Source organism: Acanthopagrus latus, chromosome 18 (genome assembly GCF_904848185.1).
Source record: "Acanthopagrus latus isolate v.2019 chromosome 18, fAcaLat1.1, whole genome shotgun sequence".
Taxonomy (NCBI): Eukaryota; Metazoa; Chordata; class Actinopteri; order Spariformes; family Sparidae; genus Acanthopagrus; species Acanthopagrus latus.
This window is the reverse complement of record NC_051056.1, coordinates 2,855,494-2,881,458: the sequence shown is the minus strand read 5'-3', so window position 1 is coordinate 2,881,458 and position 25,965 is coordinate 2,855,494. Positions and strand designations below refer to the sequence as shown.

The 25,965-nt window shown below is 40.9% G+C and overlaps 1 protein-coding gene across 6 annotated transcripts in view; it reads left to right on the top strand.

Annotated features, from left to right (window-relative positions):
* Nucleotides 1-25,965, top strand: part of LOC119007285 (protocadherin-1-like) — a 205,851-nt gene that overhangs the window by 132,101 nt on the left and 47,785 nt on the right. Inside the window, exon 5 of one of the 6 annotated variants that reach the window (XM_037076847.1) lies at nt 19,324-21,406. The exons of 4 other annotated variants lie outside the window; for them this stretch is intronic. In XM_037076847.1, coding sequence (XP_036932742.1) covers nt 19,324-19,382 — 59 coding nt within the window. In that variant the 3' untranslated portion in view covers nt 19,383-21,406. Of the gene's footprint in view, nt 1-4,494; nt 4,587-19,323; nt 21,407-25,965 lie in introns of those variants that run through there. One more of the 6 variants, XM_037076846.1, reaches the window with a different exon arrangement.

Below are 25,965 nucleotides of genomic sequence, written 5' to 3'. Positions count from 1 at the left end.
GTCCAGTCTGATGATGATGATTTAACTATTCTTAGAGCCTTAAAACAAAACGTGTTACTCTCAAAAATAAACAAAATTAGACAGTCCTCTTTTATGAAAATGTTAATTTAGAACTAAGAAACACAACCTTGTCTTATTTTGCGTATGTGCCTGGTTATTTGATTCTGATTTGAATGAATATGGTGTGTCCTGTTTCACTGGCTCACATTCAGGTCACCTTTGAGGGACCAGTTGTCATCAGATGTCACTTCCTGCTCTATGTACAAATAAACACCTACATCACTACTGACAGACACCATGCTGTTTTCTACACAAAGCAAGAACTTCATGTTGAACATTTGCCAAATTTACAAGAAGGCCCAAATAATGAAGAATTTGCCAGAGACAGCATTTCACTAAGTGTATAAAGTTTCTCTTAACTGAACAACTCTTAAAATCAGAAGTTTTGTCTAGGGAGTCTGGTGATGCTGTGGTTACTAGTTCAAATGTTGGTTCAGTTGAAACAGACGGTGTGTAATCAAGTTTTCTTGTTCTTCATCTACTTCTTCTCCTTCCTCTTCTTGTTCTACTACTCCTTTTTTTAACACAGAACATTTCATTAAACATTTGATAATTCCAGATATTCGTATGCAACTTGAATATATGTAAATATATTCAAAATGAAATCAGTGAATTTGTATAAATAGCTGCTTTTGCTGTGTGTGTTTTAGTTCCTATAATGGAAGCTGTGCCTACTGCAGCTACATCTGCTATAGTTTTAACCACACGTTTGAACACACACACACACACACACACACACACACACACACACACACACACACACACACACACACACACACACACACACACACACAGTCTCTGTAGTTTCAGTGATGCTCGGCCGCAGGAACATCCGTCATGCTGCTGGCAGGCTGCAGCGTCACCGAGGACCGGAGGTCAAAGGTCAGAGTTTAGTGTGGGAGACAAGGACAGAGCCAGGGGCAACACACACTCATTCAATGACACACACACACACACACGAACATATAGTGACACACTGGGTCTGTCCCTGATGTCATGATCACCTCCCCTGCAGCAGAACAATGTTTCCTCCCCCAGAGGACGACAAAGTCACAACTCCACAACCTTTCCTTTTTTCCTTCACTCACCTCCTCTGTCCTTTCTTTACCTCTAGTTCCAATATGTTTCATCTCCTTCCCTGCACTCTGTTCCTTCTTCCTCCTTTTACTCCTCCCCTTATTCCTTGTGTCATTGTCCACATTAATGGATGTTAATTGATTAATTGACATCGCAGGACGAAGTATGTTTGTCGACCACTGCTGTCCTTCCAGAGTGGCTCCTCCTCTCTCACTCTCTCTCATCAGCTGGTCTTGTGTTTGTAAGATTTAGACAGCTGTCAGGTTTCCAGGTACTCAATCTAATTCTATAGAATGGTTTACTCCATCATGGGAGAACAGTGTAGGTGTCTCTGCTGGGTCACTGGTAATTGAAAATATTGATAATGTCATCAAATAATAGTGAAAAAAAAAAAGTTCTCTGAAATTTACGTTTCTCTACTGGAAACTACATACAATACAGCCAGCAGCAAGTAGATATGCCGTTTTCTCATCAGAAACGTTCAGCTTTCTGGCAATCTCCATCCTATCAGCTCGCACCATATTTAGATTTCTGTAATAAAAAGACATGGTATCATACAAATAACACCCTATTTCAACTTCCTGACTCAACCATTTTCTCTGTTGCGGCCTCAACATTATCGACAAGACTGAACAGGGCGCTGGGCTCAAACTGTAATACTGTGTCGCACCACCCAGCATTGCATTGGCAGGTACTTACAAAGTGCTTTTCAAGAGAACAACAGGCCAAAAGGGCAAGAGATAAATACAACACAAACATTACAACCAAGAACAATCAACACACCATTAACCTATTCAAGAAAGACCTTTGAAAGTGTTAGAGACTCAAACACAATAACACAAAGTAAAGAGACATGGCTTCAGCTGTGACTTATAAGAGAGCCCGCTGACATGATTCCCAGTGGCTTTGTGTTTTCAGTAGGGGTGTGCATCTCTCCCTCATAAGATGATCTGATACTCATCTAGATACATTTTAAATACGGAACGATTTGGTGCGATTCGATTCGATATGTTACGATGCAATCTGATATAGTTCTTAACGTATGTTTAATGTAGACATTCATTTTCCATTATAAATTAAAATAAGCATTTCTATAAAGGTGGCATTACTTACCTTACTATGTCTCGAAAGCCATCCCTCTCAACCACACTGTAAGGTCCTAAGTCCTTCACAATAAAACGGGCTATAGATGCAGTGATTAGCTTGGACCTCACCGAGTTGCAGCAAAGTTGTGGCTGGAAAAAAAGTCTTTAACAGCCATGTTGTCGTTTTGCATGTTCTTGCTTGCGCTAGCTGTAACATTACAAACGTTAGCATCCACAGACTCCTCATTGCCCACGTAGTTTTCTCCATGCCATCTCACCAGGTGAGTTTTCAGATTTGTCATGCTACCGCTGTGCTTAATAGTTGTTCTGCAGACTGTACATATGGCCAGACTTTTGTCCAAATTTCCCTCCTTTTTATGAAATCCAAATCTCTTCCAAACTTTAGATTTCAGATAAGCATTGTATACAGTGTCGGAGTTGTCAGGCATGTTGATGTTGTTGTTAATGTTACTCTTGCGAGAATCTCACGTTTACCTTTGAACTTCTACAAGAATTGAGAGACGCTCTGCAGAATTAGCAGCAAAGCTTCCGTCAACCAATATATAACTTTAAAATCGAGCCATCGACCGGTTAATGGTACATTTAAATCGATACAGGGGTCCGCATATCAATGTAGTAGCACCTTTAACGTTAAAAACAGTTACCGATTCGTACACCCTATTTTTACACCCGCAGTTTTCAGTCTTGTCCGAGGTACAACTCTGAACATGGTTTGTTTCCATCATGTAACGGGAGCATATTTAAAGGATTCAGTGTACAACAATCACATCTGTACCAGTGCAGCAAGTGTGTGGTCAGTTCCATTCACCTCAGATGGATTTTTATAAAAAAAAAATGCATTTCCCCTGCTGATGGGAGGGTACAAGTTATTTTTGCAGCTTCTCTTTTTTCCTTCTTTCTAGTGTTCCAGTATCTAATTATGCAATACACTAAAAGGTAACTATTTAATAAGTAATAATAACCCAACTCAGACTAATAATAACAGTCTAGATGCTCACCTGCAGACTTCAGCACAGTAAAAATGTGACGTTTTTAGATTTATGGTGTCCTATATGTTGTTATGAGCCCAACATGAAAATAAAAGAAATGGAAAAAGTGCTGCTCTGTGTTCAGGAACAACAGCTCTAATTTAAAGCTTGTGTGTGTGTGTGTGTGTGTGTGTGTGTGTGTGTGTGTGTGTGTGTGTGTGTGTGTGTGCAGTGACATTCCTCTAGGAAAGGAAGTCATGAGTCACCTGAGAACATCACAAGGAGATACCGCAGTGTGTATGACTGAGTGTGTGTTGAGTTGTTTTTGTGTGCGTACAGTTATATATCTATCCGTGTGTGCCAGCCTGCACATGTTCAGATTCATGTCCGTGCATGCTCGTGACTACCTCTGGTGTAAAGGTACACTAGAGGTGTGTGTGTGTGTGTGTGTGTGTGTGTGTGGAGTTGTTTCCTCAGATAGCTCACCGTTCTGACAGGAAGTCAATTTCCTATTTGCAGTTTGTTCTGGCAGCGATTGGTCTGGTCCGAGTTGATTTGTCTTCATCAGAACCTTCAGATCCTCACGTTCAGCAAACATGCGGAGATCACAGGTTGCCGTAACGTCTAAATGATTAGTCAGACAACCTCTCGTTAGCTTAAGTCACTGACACGTAGAGCATCTTCCTGCATTTGGACGTTTGAATCTGAATTTTTTTTTGTCAAACTTGCTTGCCATTTCCGTGTGTTCTGTTTGTGTGTGTGTGTGTGTGTGTGTGTGACATCTATCTGTATCTACAGAAGAAAGAAAGAAAAGAGCTTTTTCCTTGTCGGTGGCGGCTGCAACCTTCGCTATTCATCACTGTCGTTAGAGCGTCTGAAGCCGCTGTATTATTCTGTTATGCAGTTTGCTGCTTCTCTCTTTGTGTGTGCGTGTATGCGTGTGTGTGTGCGTGTGTGTGTGTGAAGTGGCTCAACTCTATCTGGAATTGAAACGAATTCAGCAGCGATACAGCAGCTATTTTCTCCTCTGTAGTTGACCTAATTGTGGGCTCACTCGACCGACTGCTGAGTTTGTTTGGTTGCTTCGTTCTGCGATAATGTCCATACAGAGCTCATTAAAGCACAAAATATGTCCACCACACACACACACGCACACACACACACTCATATAGATCAGTTTCTCTGGCACACATTCTGTATGTGAGGTTTTATTCGAATTTGCTGGCCTGTCAATCCCCAAAGAACTTTCCTGACTTTCCAATCGTCCCGATCTTCTCACACAGATCATCGCATGCAGAGGATCGAGCCCCAGTTTCAACATCAACAAGGCCGGAATATTACCCCGTTCCCCAGTTTTTAAAATACCAACTTCTTCAACAGGTTAAGGTGTTGTTGGGGTTGCTTAGGAAGTGGAGCACAGAGAAAGACAAAGGTAATGCTGTTTGATAACTCAAAACTTGATAATCAATTTTGGTGGAAACTTGTAACGTGTAAAACCTTTTGTTGCTATCGATCATAATACATTTTTGCAATGTCTTTATCAAGGGCCAGAGTTGATTTATTTGTCAATCATAATCATTTATTTTTTCTCTCAGCCTGAGGAAAGAAGCTGCTCTGTCGTCTGGTGGTAGCTCTGCTCTTTAATCCATCGCCTTTCTTTAACCCAGTGATCTTCAAACTGTGGGGCGTGGTGTCTGGGGGCACATGAGAGGCAGGGTGGGACTAGTGATGGGAACGGCAGTTGTTTTTTACTGGACTGAATCTCTAGAATCTGTTCATTGAAATGATTCGTTCAAAAGATTTGTTCACTGAATCGTTCAGTGCTCTCCAACTCCCTGAACTGATAAACGGCCAAACAATCCGTCATTCAGTTCATGCTTCAGCCCTGAGGTTCACGTTCACTTACTGAGGGATGGTGCGTTCACGGGCTATAGTACACAATCATTCGTGGGAGATGCAGCACTGCTTTGATACATGCACTAAAATTATTACCAGGTGAAAGTGTCCTCTGTGCACTACATGGATGTTAGCAACACGGCGCTAATTTTAGCAGTACAGTTACTGAACATGAATCGACTCCTCTGCCCTGAGTGAGTGAGTGACACAGCGCCACTGTCAGCACAGTACGTGAATGAGAATCCCATCCTCAGCGACAGTTCTCTGTGTGCAGTAGGTTCGCGAATCATGAACGAATCACAGCGTGAACGTGAATCACATCCTCACAGTTCTCTGAGTGAGTGGCGGTAGTTCCTCTCCCGGCCGGCATGATCGCGGCTGAGCTCAAGTGAACTGAGAAAGGAACGAATCAGTTCATGAAGTGATTCCGTTCATTTCGTTCACTGAAAACATTTGTTCATTCAAACTACACGTTCGCGACTGACACAACACTAGGTGGGACGCAAAGGTCTATTTCCACTGGATACGAGTCCGCTGCGCTACGTCCGCCATGCCAGCGGAGCTGATAGGTTTCACTTTTAAAGTCTATGTGTTAATTTCCAGCAGGTCCGCTGCGCTGCAGAACTGCTCTGTCCCAGCTCCAGGAAGTCAAGCACCGAAATAACAATATAACATCCGGTTACTTTTTCAAAATAAAACATTCAATGTTGACACCAGCACACAAATCTAAAGAAAAAGAGACAAACACAAGTTCTTCTGCTGATCCTTTGGTCGCGAACTATGGAGCAGGAAATACGATGATGCTTACATAGCTCTTGGGTTTACTGTGTACACGGTCGGAAATGAGGAAAGACCTGTTTGTGTTTTATGCCTAAAAACTCTGGCATGACAGAACGAAACCATTTTGATAATCAGGTGATTGTATGCAGAATGTTGCAACTCATACAGTGGTTTATACAGATAAATAAATGAATATTCTCAATAGTATTTAAATTCAGGGGGGGGCGTGACAAAATTACTGTCCTCTGGGGGGGCATGACAAAAGGTAATTGAGAACCACTGCTTTAACCTGACGTCTGACATCATAACCAGATATCTGTGATGCTGCTTCAGCTGCATGAAGTCACCATTAATCAATAAGACTGGAGCCATTATGCACAATAGTCAATCGCTGTTTCTTTGAATTCTCAAGTGTTCAATGTGAAGCATGAGTCATTGTGCTAACCTACCATCACACACACACACACACACACACACAAAGCGGGCTCTCCTCTGGCCTACACTCTTTGGATAACAGAGAAGCTGAAGAGGAGGCGTTCTCGTTAAAAGGATTGGGCTGGCAGATGTTGGCATGGCGACCTCTGCCAAGGCAGCCCTCCAAAAGTTTCTAGATTTTTTTTTTTTTTTTCTAAGTCATGAAAAGGCTTTTTTTTATTTCCTCTTTCTTTTTCAAACCAGAGCGCGAGACGGTTGAACTCAAAAAGCTCTGAAAGATCAGACAGAGACAGGGGCGGCACAGGCGGCGGCGGTGTGTGAGAGAATCAGAGAGGGAAAGGGAAAGGCAAACAAAGCGAGGTACTGCCGGCACCGGGTCAGCTCCAGCTCCGCCTCCAGCCTCTGTTGTCTCTCGGTGAATGGTGTCGGCGAGGTGACGACGTGCCACATAACTCGGCTTATTGTCTGACTTCACTTTGCTCTGCAGCTCAGTGCGCATCAACAGGAGCTGTGTGTGTGTGTGTGTGTGTGGGGGGCAAGGTTGTTGTGGCAAGGGTTGAGGGAGTGAGGGGGGAGGGGTGGTGTATTGTAGTGGTCACACATGAGAGGAAGCAGTCCAATGAACTTCCTGTTTCCTGCTCCTGCTAATTTGACATAGAGGCTGGAGATGAATGAGAAGAGTCAGTGAGAAGTAGCAGCGTGAATGACACTGAATACATGTAGTGATACTTACACTGTGACCGATACTAACACTACTGCTGAGGCTAATACTAAGGGCATAAAAACACTCCTCTCTGCAACACTGTCAACTGTATGAAAATAAAATTACAAATGTCACCTAAATGCTGAGACAAAAACCCAGAGGAGGAGCACACTTCTTATACTGCTAAAACTGCAACTAAAACTGCAATGTCTGCGGCAATCACTGCTGAGGCTAGTGCTACCATAGTATGGTGTTCTACCACTGTCATTGTTATCACTATTAGTACTGCTAACACTACTGTTAAGGTTTCTTTTATTGCTGTTGCTAATAGAATCATTTGTGCCTGCTGCTGCTACTAGTATCTACAGACGGCTACTCCTACAATCCTACCGTTACCCCAAATTTCCACTGGATACATGTCCGCTGCGTCACAGCCCCGATCCGGCTTCGCTCCACCATCCAGCAATCCCCACCGGTTGCGTTTGAGTCAGCCACGATGCACTACGGTAGACAGCTGCCGTTGTGAGAAAGGGGAGCTCCCGCGATAATCACATAATCACTCGCGACCACAGTTATAGGTCTGTGCTACAAAAACAGCAACACAATGTGTTCCTAACTGAAGGATCAGCAGGAGAGCATGTGTTTGTCTCTTTTTTGAGATTTGTGTGCTGGTGTCAACACGGAGTGTTTTGTTTTGAAAAGTCACCAGATATTATACTGCTATTTTGGTGCTTGACTTCCTGTCTGCTTGGTGCTAAATTCGACTGAATTGCTGCGTCGTGCTCCGGCATCTGCTGCATGTAGAAGCCCTGCGTATCTGCTCTGGAGGGCTCCGGACTGATGGAGCTGGGACGGAGCAGATACAAAGTGCAGCGGCCCTGCTGGAAATTAACACATAGACTAAAGTGAAATCTATCAGCTCCGCTGGCGTGGCGGAGACGTAACGCAGCACACACACATACATCCAGTGGAAATTAGGGGTCAGGCTATTACTCCTGCACTGCTACATTCACTGCTAACACTTACCTTTGAGTCATGTCTACTTCTCCTTCTGGTCTGGCTTAGAAATTGGACATCATTTCTGGTTGATGGTTTGATTGGTAATTTCCGTGGGAATGGCAGGCCAGGAGGAGCACTTGTTTAACACACATCTGTGACCTTAACTGGTAGTCGAGCTCTGTTCAGTGACGTTCACATGTCTGTGCCTGACTTCAGTGAGCACGCAGCAGGGATCTTTTATAACGAACACCCACTCCCTGTGTGATTCACAGTAAAGAGAATGAGATAAATGTGACTACATTCTGTTTGTTACATTCTAATAGGCTCTAGTAATGACTCCTCTGGCTTTACCCTGTGGGATACAGAGTGAACCACATATCTCTGTCCGGTGTCTTTCGGTTTGTCTGTCTGATTGACTGACTGTAGAGTGACTGAGAAAAAAAAAAAAAAAAAAGAAAGAAAAAAAAGATGAAAGTAAAAGTGGGAGCAGAAGAGCTGAAAGTGATTTGACCAAAATAAAAAAAATGGCACAGGGAAGAAGAAAGCTGAGAACTGAGAGAGAGAGAGCAGAACACTTAAGAGAGAAAATCGACTTTGAAAAATGAGAAAGAGAGAGCGACAGGTCAGAGCTCCACCAATAAAGCAAAGAGAAAGAAAAAAGGTTCAGCCTTGGCAAGAGAAACTGAGGCGTTTTCCTGAGAGCTCTTCAGCCCGGCGGACACATCCAGCTTCTCTCGCCGCTCTCCCACAGCCATTTAACTGATTTAATTCTCCAAAATGGAGTCTCTCTGTCAGTCTGAGCAGTTTTTTTCTCGGCTGTCACATTTGAGACGCTCTCCTCAGCCTCTTCCACAGTAAATCTGTTTAACAGCGGCACATAAAAAACGACATAAATTCAAAGGATGAGTAACGTAAAACAGCACAACAAGCACACCAGGATGTAATAAAGACGGCAATACAGCTGACTACCGACAATGCTATCTAATGCAAGGCAATAAGCTAATGTTAACTGATGAGGGAGCGAAGGCAGACGGGCTGTGTGGATGATACTGAGGCAGGTTGACAGACAGCTGATATCTGATGAGTCAGTCAGTCAGAGATGGAGTTAAATTTGAAGAAACTCAGATAACTGGCCCAGCTCTGTGATTGACAGGCAGAGATGGAAACGTAAAAATAAGATCAAAACAAGCGATTTTAGCTGGAACATGTTCGGATCAAAAGTAAAACAAGTCAAACTGGGAGATGTTTTCGGTGGCAGTGCTGGGAAAAATAAATAAATAAATAAATAAATAAATAAATAAATAAATAAATAAATAAACAAACAAACAAATAAATAAATAATTCTTGGACTTAAATGGACCTTGGGTCTTCTTTCTCCAGGATGTAGATGTTTCTGCTGTCAGATCTGCCAAACTCTTCAGGTACTGTTTAATGGTAACTGCCAGAATTCCCAAAACATTTCTGTGGACAGCATAAACCAATTTTCAGGGTTCCCTTGAGGCAACAGTGTGCTTACAGTCCGGTTAGGTTTGGGCACACAAAACACTTGGTTAGGGTTAGGAAAAGATCATGTTTTGGCTTAAAACCTGGTTATGTTAACACAAACTTGGCTGGAAAATGCCCCAGTGTCTTGTCAAAATCAAGCGGTTTCATGCTTTGGAATGCAGTAATATGAATCTCATTTCCAGTGTATTGTAAAGATGTCAGTATGGTTGTGTAACATGGTGTAGAAACATAAAATTATTTTTCTGGTGCCTCGACTGGATTTAACTTATGTGAATGAACACAATCCGATCTTGTTGCTGTTGGACAAACTCTCTTTCTATCACCCTCCATCACAGGGGAACTTCATCCGATCTGATGGACAGAGAAGTTGGTAGATCCAACTCTACCAAAGCCAGTTCAGAAGACTGAACGCAACTTTTCCATCTAGAAAAGCCTTTCAGGTCGTTGCTTGATATAACTGATGCTATAGAGGCTATGCTTACAGCTTGAGGAACTGCCAATGTTGTCTTTAAACAAACAGTTACTTCTCTTGCTGGTTGTCACACCTGGACAATGGCCATAGATACTGTACCAGTAGTTCCTCATAGGATGCTGATCGGTTGAACCACTGTGCGTTGAATCCTGGCCAGATGGATTTATAAGATATTTCAAGAATAGCTGGTATAAGCAGATTCTCATTCTGGTTTGCAGCAAGCTCGAGACCATTGAAAAGGAATTTTAAAAAAAGCAACACGGTTTAAATTGTTTTAACATATTCTATGTTTTCTGGAAATTCAATTCGTTAAAGTTTTCTCCAAGTCTCTGCAGTTAATTTCCGTAGCATCCAGTAGCAAAAAATAAATAAATAAATAAATAAATAAGAAATAAAAGAAAACGAACAAGACAAAAAAAAAAAAAAAAATAGTAATTCTTACAAATTTAGCCACTCACTAAACTTCCTGAGAACTCTTACAATCTGGTACATCCAGTTTTGGACAAAAGGACAGTTTGAAGAGGGCAATCCACTCAAACAGTCAGCAGAGCCCACATGCAGTACTGTGTTTATGCCATTGTGAGCAGTGTGAAAAGGAAGCCTTGAGCTGTGAATAGAGCACACTGCTGGACAGCGACCATTACATTATCACAGTCCTGACAGACAGAGAGGGGTGTCGAGCCACTGTGCCACTTTACTTAGCACTGAAATTTCTCTTTTATGCAGCCAGACAACACTTTCACGCAGGTAGAAATGCCACAGAGGCCCTCTCTGCTTTTTCATATTCTCTATTGTGTGCAGCTGCTGGAGACGCAGTGTCTGGAGAAGCTGTAGAGCTCCTCAGCCTGTGTTGAGGCTGTGTTAAAAGTGGTCTTTATGTCAGTTCCTTCTCCATCTGAAGTTCTGAGAAAGCCTCAGGCACGCTGCAAGACTGACTGTGAAAACTCAGAGCATCTATCTTTGAAATATTTGCTTTTATAGACACAGCCGCCCTCATTGAGTTTTTTTGTTGTTAACCAGCAAATATCAGAATTGTGTTCACAATTCCTCCGGGTTAAGATAGCTGACAGCGAACCGTTTTAAACAATAATGCGTCTCAGTAAGGTCTATCCTCAGAGGTATGTTGTATCTAGACACAGTCGCCAGAGTAAATCCTAGCTATGCACATTTGTAAAAAACATGTTGAAACTTTGTTTCTCTGTGCTTACAGTCTGGCTAGGTTCATGCACAGGATCCACCTGGTTAGGGTTAGGAAGAGATCATGCTTTTGCTTAATATACCTGGTTTTATCGCTACAAACCTGACTGGAAATTGTCCTGACACCTTGTTAAAAACATCCAGCTGTTTCACGCTTACAGATGTTGCAATGCTGTCTCAAACAGTGGCCCAAACACATCGGATCTCATTGCGATATGACACGTATTATGTTCATATGATGTGAAACTTGTGAATTTGAGCGTGTCTGTAGTCTGTTGAAGTGTAAAGTGACATTTTATCTTTGCTTATTGCTTCTATCTATTTCAGGTGTTATTTGTGTCGTTCTCATCACTGTTGACTTTAATTAAGCGCTCAGTTCCCTCTGATGCCTCCTGACTCATAATTCTGTGTGATCAAGCACTAAATCAGTTGATCAAACCTAATGGCCAGTGGGATAGCTGTTGGCAAGGTTTATGCATTTAACATACATAGCAGTAGAGCTATTTTTCCTCCACCACAGCCCCACATCAGCCCCTGAACTCAGCATATCTTTTTTTTTTTTTTTCTTTTTGACTCACAGTCAGTTTGTTTTTTTTCAGTTTCTGTTTCTGCCAGCAGATTTTGACATGTGTCCTGTCATCCTGGAAGGCTTCAGGTTCAGCTTCTGCTTCAGTCGGTGTGTTGTCCCTGTTCTCCGTGAAATCTGCAGCTCACTTTCTTAACGTGAGATTCTTGCTCCTCTGTTAACTTCGGAAGGCATTATAATCCCTAGTGAGTGCAGAGTTATTTTACCTCAACTCCTTCTTGTAGTTCTCTGATTCAAGGGCCACTTCAAACGAAGAACAGGTTGATACTGAAATGAGTTTTAAAGAGGCGGACTGAGACAAAGCCTCAAGGTGGATTAATGCTTCTCTGTCAAGGACAAAACAATCAAGTGGACCTTGAGTTGGGATTGATTAGTCAAACTGTATTTCCAAAGTCAAGAGTGAACTTTAATGGTTATGGGGATAGTGTAACTTTTTGGAGGGTTAGGGCATATTCAAATCTGTAACTCACTATGGAGATATGTTAGTTCTTTACATTCTGTTAATAATTAATTAATGTTAGAAACCAAAATTATTACATATTGACACTAGAGCCAGCAGGCGATTAGCGCTCAGCTTAGCACAAAGACTGGTAACAGGTAGAAATGCAGCTCTGTGTTATTGTACCAAAGTCCATCTTTCAGCACCTATAACCCTCACCAGAATGTCACATGGAAATTTTGTTTTTACGTTAAAAAATCACAATTCCGCATATGAAATGTTTTTTTCACAAACAAACTAACATTTTGAGATGTACAAATAAGTGTGCCATGTGAAATGTTCCTTTTCAATTGTGAACCTTGCAAAATTGAATATCTTTAAATCTGATTGGAAATTGGCCTCTTGTCTCATGTGAATGGGGCTTTTTCCACTGTTGATTGGCTTTTTTCAAATCTGAATTAAAATTCCCATATGTGCTCATTAATAAACACTTGAATTCTTAAAGGTCCAATTCGTAAGAAAGCTGATTGCTCCCAACTTGTCAAATACTGACACTTTGTCATGGCAACTGACTGGCAGATAGAGACCCAGAGCATCCGTATTTGATGGGCTGGGAATGAGATAAAATTTCTAACAAATTGGTACTTTAATGTGTACGAAAACCTAAATGTTAATATATATACCAGAATAATCATTGGCTATGGAAAGCTGCTAGAATAGATGCCAGGATGTGGGCTCATGTCGTTTTAACACCCATATTATGGGTTGAAGAAACAAAACATAATGTGTTAATTAGTGAGTTTTAGTATGTCAGGCTTTCTGTTTCCCCTCGTGTCCATTTTTTGTGTTACACTATGCCAAGCCGCTGCTGGCTGTGGCCTTATATTAACTGGAACGATATGAGAGTGATTTCAATCATCTTTCTAATTATCAGAAAGGTAAGTTAATGAGGGTATTTCTCAAAATATTACACTATTCCTTTAATTTTGAAGCCAACATGAATGTGTTCATCTGAACAACTAAGCTTACATAGAAGTAATCTGCAAAAACATTCATTCTTACCCTTTACCACGAGGCAGGCAACCATTGACGTCAATGTTTATACATTTTTAAAAAATAACTTTAGAGAAGCAGTCTTGGGAGCAGAATGTCAGTGGTTTGAATGTCTGAGGTTTTTACTTTCTCCTCCATCCATTTGAAGATTTGGTTATACAAGCGCAAACCTCGAAAGAGATTTGACTTTAGCCCCCCATGGAGCAAATGTCAGCCATCAGCAGTCCTTGTCACGGTGTCTGGCAGCTTGATGTTGAACCGCCGCCGGCTCTGGCTCCACGCTGACCTCTGACCTCCTCCGCTGAGAGTCAGAAACTTTGTCTTAATCTGCAAAAGAGCAAACAAAGAAAGAGCACAACAAACCCAAGCATGCACAGACTGCATACAAAGCAGCTCAGGGTACAAAGTGTAATTGTGAGGCGTCCTTGAAGGAGAAACACATATTTATCATTTTCACAGTGTTTATTAGTGCAGCATAGGATAGTATTTAGATAGTGTTCAATATCCTATCGTGTTATGTATGTGCCTGTGATAAGAAACTCATTTCTCATCAACTGTGGGAAGGCCAAACTACCAGCACATTTATAATATTCATCCAACCTTTTTACTTTGCACTTTCTGTTGTTGGATTTCTCTGAGTCATTCGAGGAATCTTTCTAATTTAATTTAGTCCCTCCAGTGGATGGCCTTTTGTCCTTCGGGTTAACAACCCAAAGTCATGAAAGAAAAGCAAATCTCAGGCTTGTTTCTTGGTAAAAAAGGTTGAACAACCTTGTGTTGAGGTTTGCATGGGTCTGTTTGAAGCTTTGTCCTCAGAGAGAGGCTGCTGTTTAAATGCTTGGGAGTGTTTCAGGTTTTTAACCTGCTCTTTGAACAGACTGATCGACCTCAGGCTTTATAACCTCGCTCTATCAGCAGAATGGGTTTGTTTTCCCAATTTGATTTAGTTTATCCACAGTAAATAAGAAAGGCAACCGTCTTGACTTTTTAAACCAGGTTGCTTCGTTTCTTTCGGGTACACAGAATCACAGTCCAAGAAAACAACATGTCTGTGAGGTGAATTTATAAGCTGTACTATGACCTGTTGTTATATGATTTGTAAAGGACCAGGAATATGCTTATATTAGAGAATTGCAAAACCAAGGATTTGTCCAATGCCAATTTTCAATGCTAATGTTAGCAGTAGTGTGTCTTTTGAAGGAAAATAATTCTTTTCCAATTCATCATCTTGAGGTATGATGAGGTCAATGACTGTTAATGACATAAGTTAACTATATCACTTGCTCAAAATAACTCACCTTTAACCTTTGGTCTGATTCTTTGTCTTCCTCCGTTGCTGCAGAAATAACTACCATAACCAAAAGAGGTTGTTGCAAGAAATATTAATGGGTAATAACATGCTGCTTTTAAAGACTACCTATGTGTGTTTCTGTGCTGAGGATGGGTGGATTTTTCTATGCACTGGTCAAGTTTGTGATTTTATTACAGTTGAGTCACATATTACAGGAGCAAAGAGTTTATCAGATTGGTTTATTCAACCATTCAGTGTTTGCATTACATTGTACAACGTTCATAATAATATGTTGAAACTGACAACTTAAAAGAAGATACACATTAAGGTGTGTATTGTAATCTAGGAAATGTATGCAAATAAGCGCATACTTAATTAGATAGCATAATTTTCATTTTATTAATAAATCATCAGAAAACTTGTAATACAAAACAATTATCATCTCAGTCTAATCAACTGGTGAAGTTTCATGGTGATATCTGTAAGTTATGTTTACACAATACATGTGTCGCAGTCAAAATAGCAATAATCTGTCACATACAGCACCTGGTTAGATTTTCAAAATAAAGTGTGCTGAAAAACGGATCACATATTCTGACTGGCTAGGTAAGTTACCAAGGCTTAAAGTAACAAATTACAACTTCTCAAATTACTGTAATCAAGTCAATTCTTTGGTAACTGGAGTACAATTTGAATTGATAACCAAACCTTGCATCTGCATTGTTATAGCTCATAATGCGATCACAAACAGGCCATTGAAACCCCTGATATTAAGACAAAAAAATAGATAAAAAATATGCAGAAGGCGCACACTTTTACTCTTCAATTTACATGTAATTTAGTAATATTTGAGTATCGTAACCCTACTCATATTGTTTTCACCACTGTTAGTTACCCTAAGTAAAACAAAAATAAATAAATAAATAAAAATAGCATCAACCTTCACTCTTGGTCACACAAGTCAGCTATCCAACCCCTCCCCCAACTCTCTCCTCATGACTGCCACTCATCTGTTACCACAGCGTTGTGCTTACATTCGTAACACTGACCAGACAACAGTGTTTGATGTAAGGACGGGGCTGGTCGCTGCATTTATGCTGAGCCAAAGGCGGTGGATGTGTGTGTGTGTGTGTAGGGCATCCATTTTGCCCAGTGCAGCCACAGTTTGATCTGATGTTGACTGAGCAGCTCCACTGGAGCATTTTGGGGATTCGGGGCCTTGCTCGAGGGCACCTCAACGGTGGTAATGACGGAGAACAAATGCTGCTCCGTCAATTTTACCCTCTGCGATTTATCCTTCAGCCAAGGGGATTAAACCTCTAACCTTCAGCACCGACCAGAACCACCATCTTCCTCTCATCCTTTTTAGACATGGTGGAAATAAATAATGAAGTTTGCCATTGAGCAATAATTGAGCAAACTATCCACCACCTGTCACGGCCTTCTACAAGAAAAGCTTTTTAAGAAAGTAAGAACATTTTATCACAATGGTTCCTAAGATCAAGAATTAACCTCCAAGGCACAAGGCAGCTGCAGCTGCTATGAATATATTTGAATCCCCAGAACCTCGATTTCTATATTAAATTCAATTTTAAGGAGCTTTGTTGTTAGGTAGTCTGACAGTATTCAGTCTACCATCAGCTTTGTCTAACACTTAACCAAAGCAATATAATGATTACTAGAGTAGTAAATCAAAGTGTATCATTGTGAATCATTTTTTCGCAAATTGTGCCTCACATATTTGGTATCTTTGGATCATTTTGGATCTCCACAACACTATTTCAAATAAAGTTTCATGAGTTTGGTCAAAATTAAAGCATGTAATGCTGTGAACTGCTGGTGTGACAGGAAAGAAGGGTCTTTGGTTTTGGATTTTGCATTCTTTTCAATTTTGGGGAGATACATGTACATGTACAGATACATGTTTTCTGTCCAAATTTATACTAAATGCATTGCTGATCCTTTTTTCTATTTAGATTCATGTTTTTGTGTTGCAAAAGTGAAAAAAAAAAAAAAAGCATAATTTTATTAAACTACAAATTAAAAACTTGTCCAAGTAGCAGTGGGTATTTACAGATCCATGAAATGTTCAACCTCTACACCTTCAGCATCTGTCAGGTCTGCACACGCTCCAAACGTTAGCCCTCGCTTTTCTTTCTTTCCCTTCCCTTTAAATATTAACCCACGCTAAAACAACATACAGTCTATAGCTGCCTCGGAGCCTTGTGTAACCTGGCTTTGATTCTGCGCTGTTGTGACCCACTTCCCAGATCAATGACATCTGGAGGAGGAGGAGGTGGCAGGGAGGGAGGGAGGGAGAAAGGGAAGGAGGGAGGGAAGGTCGTGGGGAGGTGCTGATGATGTCTAACAAACGTGCCCGGCGGGAGGTAACCTCTGGAGCAGGTAGCGTGGAGGAGGCGCTAAACGAGGACGACGTCCAACTGTGTGTTTCATTATGAACAGATGCTGCCGCGATGGGAGGGAGGAAGGAGGAGGGAGGGGGAGGGAGGAGGAAGGGGGCTGAATTAAAGAGGAGGAAAAGGGAGAGAAGAGAAATGATGTAAAGAGAAAGTGACAAAGGAAAGAGGAGAGGGAAGAAGGAAAGGGAGAGCGGAGGATACAAGGTTAGGAGCTAAGGAGGAGAAGAAAAAGAGAAGGAATGAAGGAAGGAAGGAAGGAAGGAAGGAAAGAAGAGTGTGAAGAAAAAAAAAGGATTATATGAGGACTGTAATCCCTGAAAACTGCAGCACCTCTGACTGTATGTGCGTGTGTGTGTGTGTGTGTGTGTGTGTGTGTGTGTGTGTGTGTGCGCGCACAATAAACGTTCATCTTTACTGGGGTTAAAATGCAAACACACACACACACTCTCTCTCTCTCTCTCTCTCTCTCTCTCCCTCTCTCTCTCTCTCTCACACACACACACACACACACACACACACACACACAATTGCAGTCAGAGTAATTTGTACTCCTGGTACAGTATGGTACTAACAGACTGTAAAGCTGCATTCAGCAGTGTTTTGTTTTGTTTGTTGCTGGTTTGCATGATTGGGACAGTTTGTACACCTTGTTCTTGTTTCAGTGTACAGACTGTACAGATGTTAGCTACAGGTGTTTGTGTGTGAGACACCTCAGATTTTTAAATCTGATTGCCCTATTTGTCAATTAACTGCCCCAGGTGATCCCAGGTTGTAAGTATGAAACAGTTTGTTTGACTTTTATTGTGAATATGATATTTAACTCTAAAACTGAACCTGGAACAAATCCTGAAAATGACCCTCACAGTCCTAGCAGCTGAAATATATTGTTAGCTAACATCAATCAATCTGTTTTAGTTGCTCATTTCAACCACTAGCTTACTTTATCCAAACATTTTAAGGTGCTAAAATGTTCCACTTGCTAACTCAACCCTTCTTATTTTAGCTGGCACAGGGAGCTTTGGTGAAAGGTCATTTAGTTAATGTCAATTAGACTCATAGCTGCTCTTCGGAACTAAACACTTTAGCTGCTTAAAGTGCCATTGGTCAATCCAAATACACTGACTTTAGCTGCGAAACTTAACAGTTAGCTAACCAGAACAAACCTTTTTTAGCTGCTTAAATGTGCCATTGGTTGGTCTAAACTGACTAATGTTACCTGCTAATCAGAACAGTTAGCTAATTTAAACTAGTTATCTCTGAAGCTTACCTCACCTGTTAGCTAACTTGACAAAAATCATTGAGCAGCTCTACTGAATCATTAAGATTGCTCACCTTAACTAATCTAGCTAAACTGAACTGGTAGCTATTTCAGCTGCTGCACTGCAGTTGGCTAACTTCATCAAAACCTACCCAAGTCTCACTACTTCAGGAGAAAAACCCAACATCTTTTAAACTGTCAGAGTGAACTGTCAGCTAAACCAAACAACTGTTGCAATTGCTTAAATGACGTAGCCTATTAGCTGACTTGAACTTCGCTATTTCAGAGGTTTAGCTGAACTGGGATCAACGCAAATAAATTAAGCCTGCAGTTCTTATTTATTCTACATAAAATATGTATATATGTGTATATATATATATATATATATATATATATATATATATATATATGTATATATGTGTATATATATATATATATATATTTGGAATGTTAAAAATTGAATTGTTAAAATTAAACAACAGAGCTGATGCCAACTTGATTCCAAGTTAAATTCCTGGATACCAACACATTTAATGTAGTTTTTTGCAAATATTTTTAACTGGGTTATTTTTATGGTAAATTTGTGTGCTTAATTGTAGTGAAGGAACATAATTATATATGTATATTTTATTTTTTATAATTTCCAAACACTTGTTTTCTTGGAGTTTGTGCTCATTTCAGAATTTCTTTTGAGTGTTGCATCTAGTTTGACCATTTCATATTTTTCTATAATTTGAGTAACAATAGTGTTTTTTTTTTCGTTCTTTTTTTTTTTCCTGTTAATGAAGCAAAATACAATTTAAATAACAAGATGTGTGAGCAATTGTTTTTCCTTTATAAAAAAAAAAAAACAATCTGATCTAAGACTTAATTTTGCGTTATTGTGGCTCTGCAAACCGCTCCTGCATTTTTTAATCAGCTTCTTTTTTCAACATTATTTTTTTCTTCAGCCAGCTTTCAATTAAACCTTTTTTTATTGACATTTTTTTTTTCTCATTGATGAGACATTTTGCATGGAATGTGTTTTCTGCGTTGCGTTACCTGAGGTGTAAGACGTTCGTATCTATCCTCTTGTAGGTGGAGCGTCGTCGAGCGTCGAGCCGGAGAGGGGGTCCGGACAAAAAAGACTGCCTTAAGACAAAACTAAAGACACAAAGAGCATCTAAAGCTTCTTTTTTTTTCTCCTCTCCTTCAATTTACAAAAAGAAAACAAATTAAGTCCTCAAGCTTTTTTTCTTTTTTTCTCTCTCTGATGCAGTTCTGAGGATTTTTTTTTTTTTTTCTTTTTTTCCCTTCCCTCCTTGCCTGTGGTTGTGAAACAGCTTTTTCTGCTTCATGTTGCACTTTCTTGGTACAAGTTTCCGTCGAGGAGAATCGAATCACAAAAAACAGATGAAAGAAAACACATTTTTGTTGGAGAAAATGTCCTGAATAACAAGGAATTAATTGTGTTTGATTCTTCTGGGGTCTTTTTTTCCCACTCCACATCCTCGGTAGGCCATTGTTCGGGAGGTGGATTTGTACTTTTTGTCGACACTGCGCTGTTCTCTGTGTGGATTTAACTGAAGCCTAAGTGGACACGTCCGATCGCAGTGGATTATCGGCTCTCCACCTTTCATGGGTTTTTGCTCTTGTTGCTCTTTTTTCAGTTCTTTTTGCAGTGAGAACTGTAGCTCCTCTTTGTTTTCCCAGGGTCACATTTTATGGGCGAATCGATCCCTTTTTTCCCCCCTTCATTCTTGGTAGCCCTGGTGCCTGTAGTTGATTGACAGTCAGGGTTCGGAGGACAGGGTGAACGGCAGATAATCAGCTGACCCACCTCCTCTCACCACCAGAAACTCTGGTAGGAACTGACAGGAAGTCTTGTGGAAATCATTTCGTCCCTCATCATCTCTCCTCAGTCATCCCTGCAGTTGGCCACAGTTAAAGGAACAGACCACCATTTAAGGAAATCCTCTTGTTTGTCATTATAGTCATTCAGATAACAAGATGCATCAGTTTCACCCTCACAGAAAGTGGCTAGCCTAGCTTAGCACAAAGGTAAAACAAGTGGAAACTGCTAGCTTTGTGTCATCAACATTAACACTTTTATTGTGTAATAAAAGTACAAACAGTATCTTTGATTATTTCTGGTCCGTAGATGGCTCAAGAAGAACACCATAAACTACTAAAAGATTAGCACCAGGTTTTTCCAGACTGAATATTTTTAGACCTAACTTAACGTTGGTCCTAGGCTAAGTTAGCCTCTTATCACACACACAAATACAAGGCTAACTTAAGCCCAAGGCTATATGATTCACAGGGCTGCTCTACTAGTCCTGGGTTGAATGTCCAATCGAACAGATGATGTTAAAATCTAATATGTTATTTACTTTAGCCCTGTTTCTCACGGGCACCTTAAAGTCCAATTTTTTAGTCCCAAACTCTGGGCTAACTCTTAGCAGACCAGGGCCAGCAAGCCCTCAGCTACAGTTGAGATTAGCCCACTTCGGACAATTGTTAGTCCGCAGCTAATCACTCCTTTAGCCTGCGGCAGGCCACTGTCAGTTGAGTGTCTGAGCCTAGCTTAACTGTTACCTGTCTCAGCTCCATCAAAACTTTATCATCTTAGGTTTAGCTAGTAGTTTCCCTTTACTTCAGTCTTTGTGCTAACCTTCTAAAATCTATCTATCTATCTATCTATCTATCTATCTATCTATCTATCTGCTAGTTAGCTAACTAGCTATCTGCTGCTACAGAACCAAATCAGCTCTCCATCGTCATCGCTCATCTTCCTCCTCTGCTTCTCTCCATGACAACCCACGGTTTCACGGTTGAACTGGCGTAGCTGCCAGTTAAAACCTCTGTCGACCTGTCAGTCACAGCTGTAAAAGCGGTCGGTCAGCCTCTACTTTCTTGTATTTTCCAGTAAATAAAGCCGTTTAGGACTCAGCTGGTTGGTTAGTGCGACAGCTCCGTAACAGATCTAAGGGTGGACTCTTTGTATGTAAGTACAACAGTGTGTTTATTCTGAACTATAACAGTATGTTTATGGGATATAAAGTTGTAAAATGGTGTATGAGTTTGAATATTTGTAGTCACCACTGGTTTGCTGTAGGAACCCAACAGAGCAGCTCAGTGAATCCCTGCTGTACCTGTGAATGTACTTTGTATTCAGAGGTTTTTATTACAATAAACAAGTGCTGATATCTGACTGCTTTAGTTTCTCGACTTCAGTTGCTTTCTTCAGTTTTCCAGACATGTGTGGAGTTCTCATTCTCACTGTAGGGGTTTAGATTCTGGTTAAGGTGTCACACACTTAAGCAGTTAAAGCTCAAACTAGTTAAGCTAATATTGCAAAACACAATGTCACAATTAATGTACAATAAAAAACTAACTTGACCCTCTCTGACTACCTGACTGATCTAGAGACAGTTTTACACCAGGAACAAGGTTTTCAGAGCACCTGATATGTGATCATATATGCTGAGATCATTGCTATCTACACAAGATTAAATATGATCTTAAACATCCAGATTATTAATCATTGAAGCGTAAATGTTTGCAGCATCTCTGATAAGTCTCTGAGAGCGTCTAAAACCTTTTCATTACTTTGTTAATTAACCTAATGTTTTCTGACAGGGAGGTGACATTTATGCCTGATTTTCTTAATGTGTGGTGTTAGACACGAGTTTGAAGATGGAATAAGAGAGGGGGAAACTGTCAAGTTAGAGTTTTATCACACACACACTGCCCTGTAGCTGCTGAAGTGATTCAAAATTCATCCCAAATATTAAAAATGAATCAAAAATTGATCTGAAAATATTTTCGTTACTCATCCCGCTGTTAGCGGCACTGCAAAAGAATCTGAAGCACTCTGACTTTTCAAATTATCAATTCAAGCATACAGTTTGAAAATGAACACCTCAGGGCTTCTGTAGTGCTTTGACAGTCTGATCTACTGTGTATATGACCTGAGGAAAAAAACGTTTTGCCACGATAATCAAAATTTTCAAAGTTTCTCAAAAATAATCATGCCTGAAACTGAATGAAAAACAAAAAGTGTGACTATGCTTTTGAACGTTTTCAGGGATGGAAAAAAAAGAAAAGAAATTTGGAACGATAATCCTCCCAAAACTCTTTTTCCCCCAACAGTTCTCAAGTCATGAGAGAGAAAACAATGTCATTTAAAAAGAATGATCACCAGAACAATGTAATGTCCTCAGTTGTCCCTCACGGCTTCTGTAGACTTCGGTTAAAAGAAGGGTTAGAAGAGAGAAGGTTCAGGATATTTTAGTGTCTATATAAATATGCATCATGCAGTCACTGAGGCGGCACTGCAGGGGAAATAGCTGAATGGGTGTGTGCGTGCGCGCGCGCGCGTGTGTGTGTGTGTGTGTGTGTGTGTGTGTGTGTGTGTGTGTGTGTGTGTGTGTGACTGACGTGTGTGTCTGACGTGTGTGTTGGCTCACTCAGGTACGCTGCTGTCATTTTCTGACTAATTTTCTCCTTCAGTGACAACTCCACACCTGGTCACACACACACACACACACACACACACACACACACACACATACACACACACCTCTGAGCCTATATATATATATATATATATATATATATATATATAATATATATGAGCTGCCATCATTTCGACTATGTGACTAAACTTAAATCAGCTGGTAGACACAGACAAACTTTCCTAAAGTTAAAGTTTTAGACCAGCAAAGTGTGCCGCAGCATGTAGAGTAGATGTAGTGCGGTCGTTTTAGACGTTCATGCTTATGTTGGTTCTATGTGACCTTTCCTCCGCAAGTTACAGCCATTTATTATATCATCATCCTCACCTTTTTTCAGGGAAAAACAGGTTTGATCTAATATTTCATTGGTTAGCCTACAGAAACACGTCATCCCTGCAGCACTATAGTGTAGAAAACACTCATCATCAAAGTAAAACATGATTTGGACTTTCAATATGTTGATTGTCATCATCCAGACAAACTCCATTGTTTGCTGCAGAGTTAATTGTTCTTTGCTGTGATCAGCTCAGGTGCATCAGAGCTTTGAGACCAGCGGTGTGATGAGCTGGAAGGATAATGAGGCCGCGCAGCACCAAACCAGCAGGTGCACAGAAAGTCGATCAAACTCAGAGGATGTGTGTGTTTCTTTAGGTGTCGCCTTTTCAATCAGATCGATCAGAGAAATGATCGACTGTATGCTCTCATGAAGCAGCCAATGAGGCGCTGAGGCTCCGGATGTGTTCAGGCTCAGGTCTAAGGAGGGAGACCAGAGTCACAAGTAGTTTTTGGCTTCAGTTCAAATATTCCTGGCCCTTAGAAAACCTGGAAGAGTTTCAGATTGTTCTCTTTTCACCCTATCTTCTGTGGTAAATAGAGAGCTAAAGATGTTGTGTGTGTTTTCAGTGTGTGTGGAGCGGTCCATACTTAGTGCTGCTGTTATATTTTAATTAAAGTCGAACTGCGGGCTTAATTACTGCCGTGATAAACAACACCTCTCTCTCTCTCTCTCTCTCTCTCTCTCTCTCTCTCTCTCTCTCTCTCTCTCTCTCCTCTTGTCATCAAAGCACCGACAAAGCTCGCCCAGATGTAGACACACACACACACACACACAAAGAGAGCCTGCGGTCGGTCTCGGAGGTGCGGCAGAACTGTGTTTATGGCTGTTAATGAAAACTGAGGCCAGAGTCCCAGAATCCCAACGCTAATCACCATCCAACTCTCTGGACGGGAGAGAGAGAGGGAGAGACAGGGGGGAGAGAGGGAGAGAGAGGGGGGAGAGAAGGAGAGAAGGGGGAGAGGGGAGAGAGAGAGCATGAAGAGGGAGAGAGGGGAAGAGAGAGGGGGAGGGCAAGAGAAAGAGAGGGCGAGAGAGAGAGTGAGAGAAAGAGTAAGAGCAACTGGAGGACAAGAGAGAGAGGAACGGGGAGAGATGGAGAGAGGGATGGAGAGAGAGAGGGAGGGTGAGAGTAAGGAGAGAGAGGGAGACACATTCATGTCTGTACATGCAGAAACAGATAAAGAGTGAATGTGGAGGAGCAGTCATCCGTCAATTTGTGCATTTACACTTGTTATTGTGTGTGTGTGTGTGTGTGTGTGTTGTGTGTGTGTGTGTTTGCATGTGTGTGTGTGTGTGTGTGTGTGTGTGTGTGTGTGCATGTGTGTGTGTGTGTGTGTGTGCGCGCGTGTGTGTGTGTGTGTGTGTGTGTGTGTGCGCGCGTGTGTGTGTGTGTGTGAGACCAGCAGAAGCTCGTTGGTGCAGAAACGACACAAACACACAGAAAGTGTGAGGGTATGAACCGCGTGGCGGTGTGTGTTCAGCACCGTGGTTGTGTCAGCATGTGATTTCGTGTGTTTGTGTCCACAAGACAAATTTAATATTTCAAACAACTCGGCTCTCATGGCGGTTATAGATGGTTGACTCAGCATATGTAAATAATGTATACTACATGCTGGGTCCCATAGTCTTCCATCACTGTGATCAGTTATTGTGTACTCACTGCGTTAATATACACAAAAAACACATGAAACATGAGCAGTCCACCAGTCGTGCACAGACCAACACGTTAGACAGATTTATCTGGAGGACAAAACAAAGACGTCCATCACAGTTGCAGTTATGTGCAGTTTCCTGTTATAAGTGACAGTCAGGTGTGTTGACGTCCAGGTTTACCTTCAGAAAAAGTGGTTTGGATCAGCTGTTCCCATCCAAGAGGTCCCTGAGGGCTCTCAAGACAATTCAAGTACGAATAATGTTTATCTCTTTCTCAGATTTTTCATCACATCCTCATTCACCAAGACTGAACAGAGTGATTGTCAGTGACAGCCACGCCTTTGTCATACACTCACAGTTTGGTTAAGTTGAGGAGAACATTGTAGTTTGGTTTTAAACAGCTCCATCATTTCTGTAAACGTGCATACACTTTTTGCTTTTAAACCTGTTTCCATGTTTTTTGACTCTTTTTAGTCAAATGTCAGTAACATACTCAGTTGATTAACAGTTACAAATAGATACACAGTGTGCTATTGTATCACAGGGTTAGGGTTTGTATCACATAAAATAAGCGACATGGTTATGATCAAACAGTTTAAGCTTAATGAACTCCATTTACATCAACGTTTAATCTAAAGTTGTGCTGATGTCCGTCTGATGCTTCAGTGTCCATTATCCAGTTCAAAATATCAAGTCCAGCAACCAACACTGCAAAAAGTTCAGATCTTTCCTGAGGTATATTTGTCTAATTTCTAGTAAAATATCTCATGACACTAACATGTGCTCCGTGTAGTTCATCTAAAGTAATGACAGATGAAAGATGTCACATCTTATGTCAAGAAACCTTCACAAACTCATATTCACTCGTTCATTGACAGATTTCTACACATTATGAGCATAAGCATCCGTGTATTCATTCCTCTCTTACTTATTTATTTACTAGATTTATCTGTTGTTGGAGAATTTCCTGTAAGTTCATCCTGAGGGTGGCAACAGAGAAAAGAGGTCACACAGCCAAAGTCATGAGGATTATCAGGAAATGTTTCAGTGACATTTGATAATCTATAAACACTCGTTAAAGAATATGAAGTGATGATTAAATCAAACATAATGCAGAGTGTGCAGATGAGCTGGCTGTTGTCTGAAAATAACCCCGAGCAGAGAGTTTATTGACCTCACACTGGCTCGCTGAGCTCAAACTGGCTGTAGAGAATGGGAGCACATAAAGAG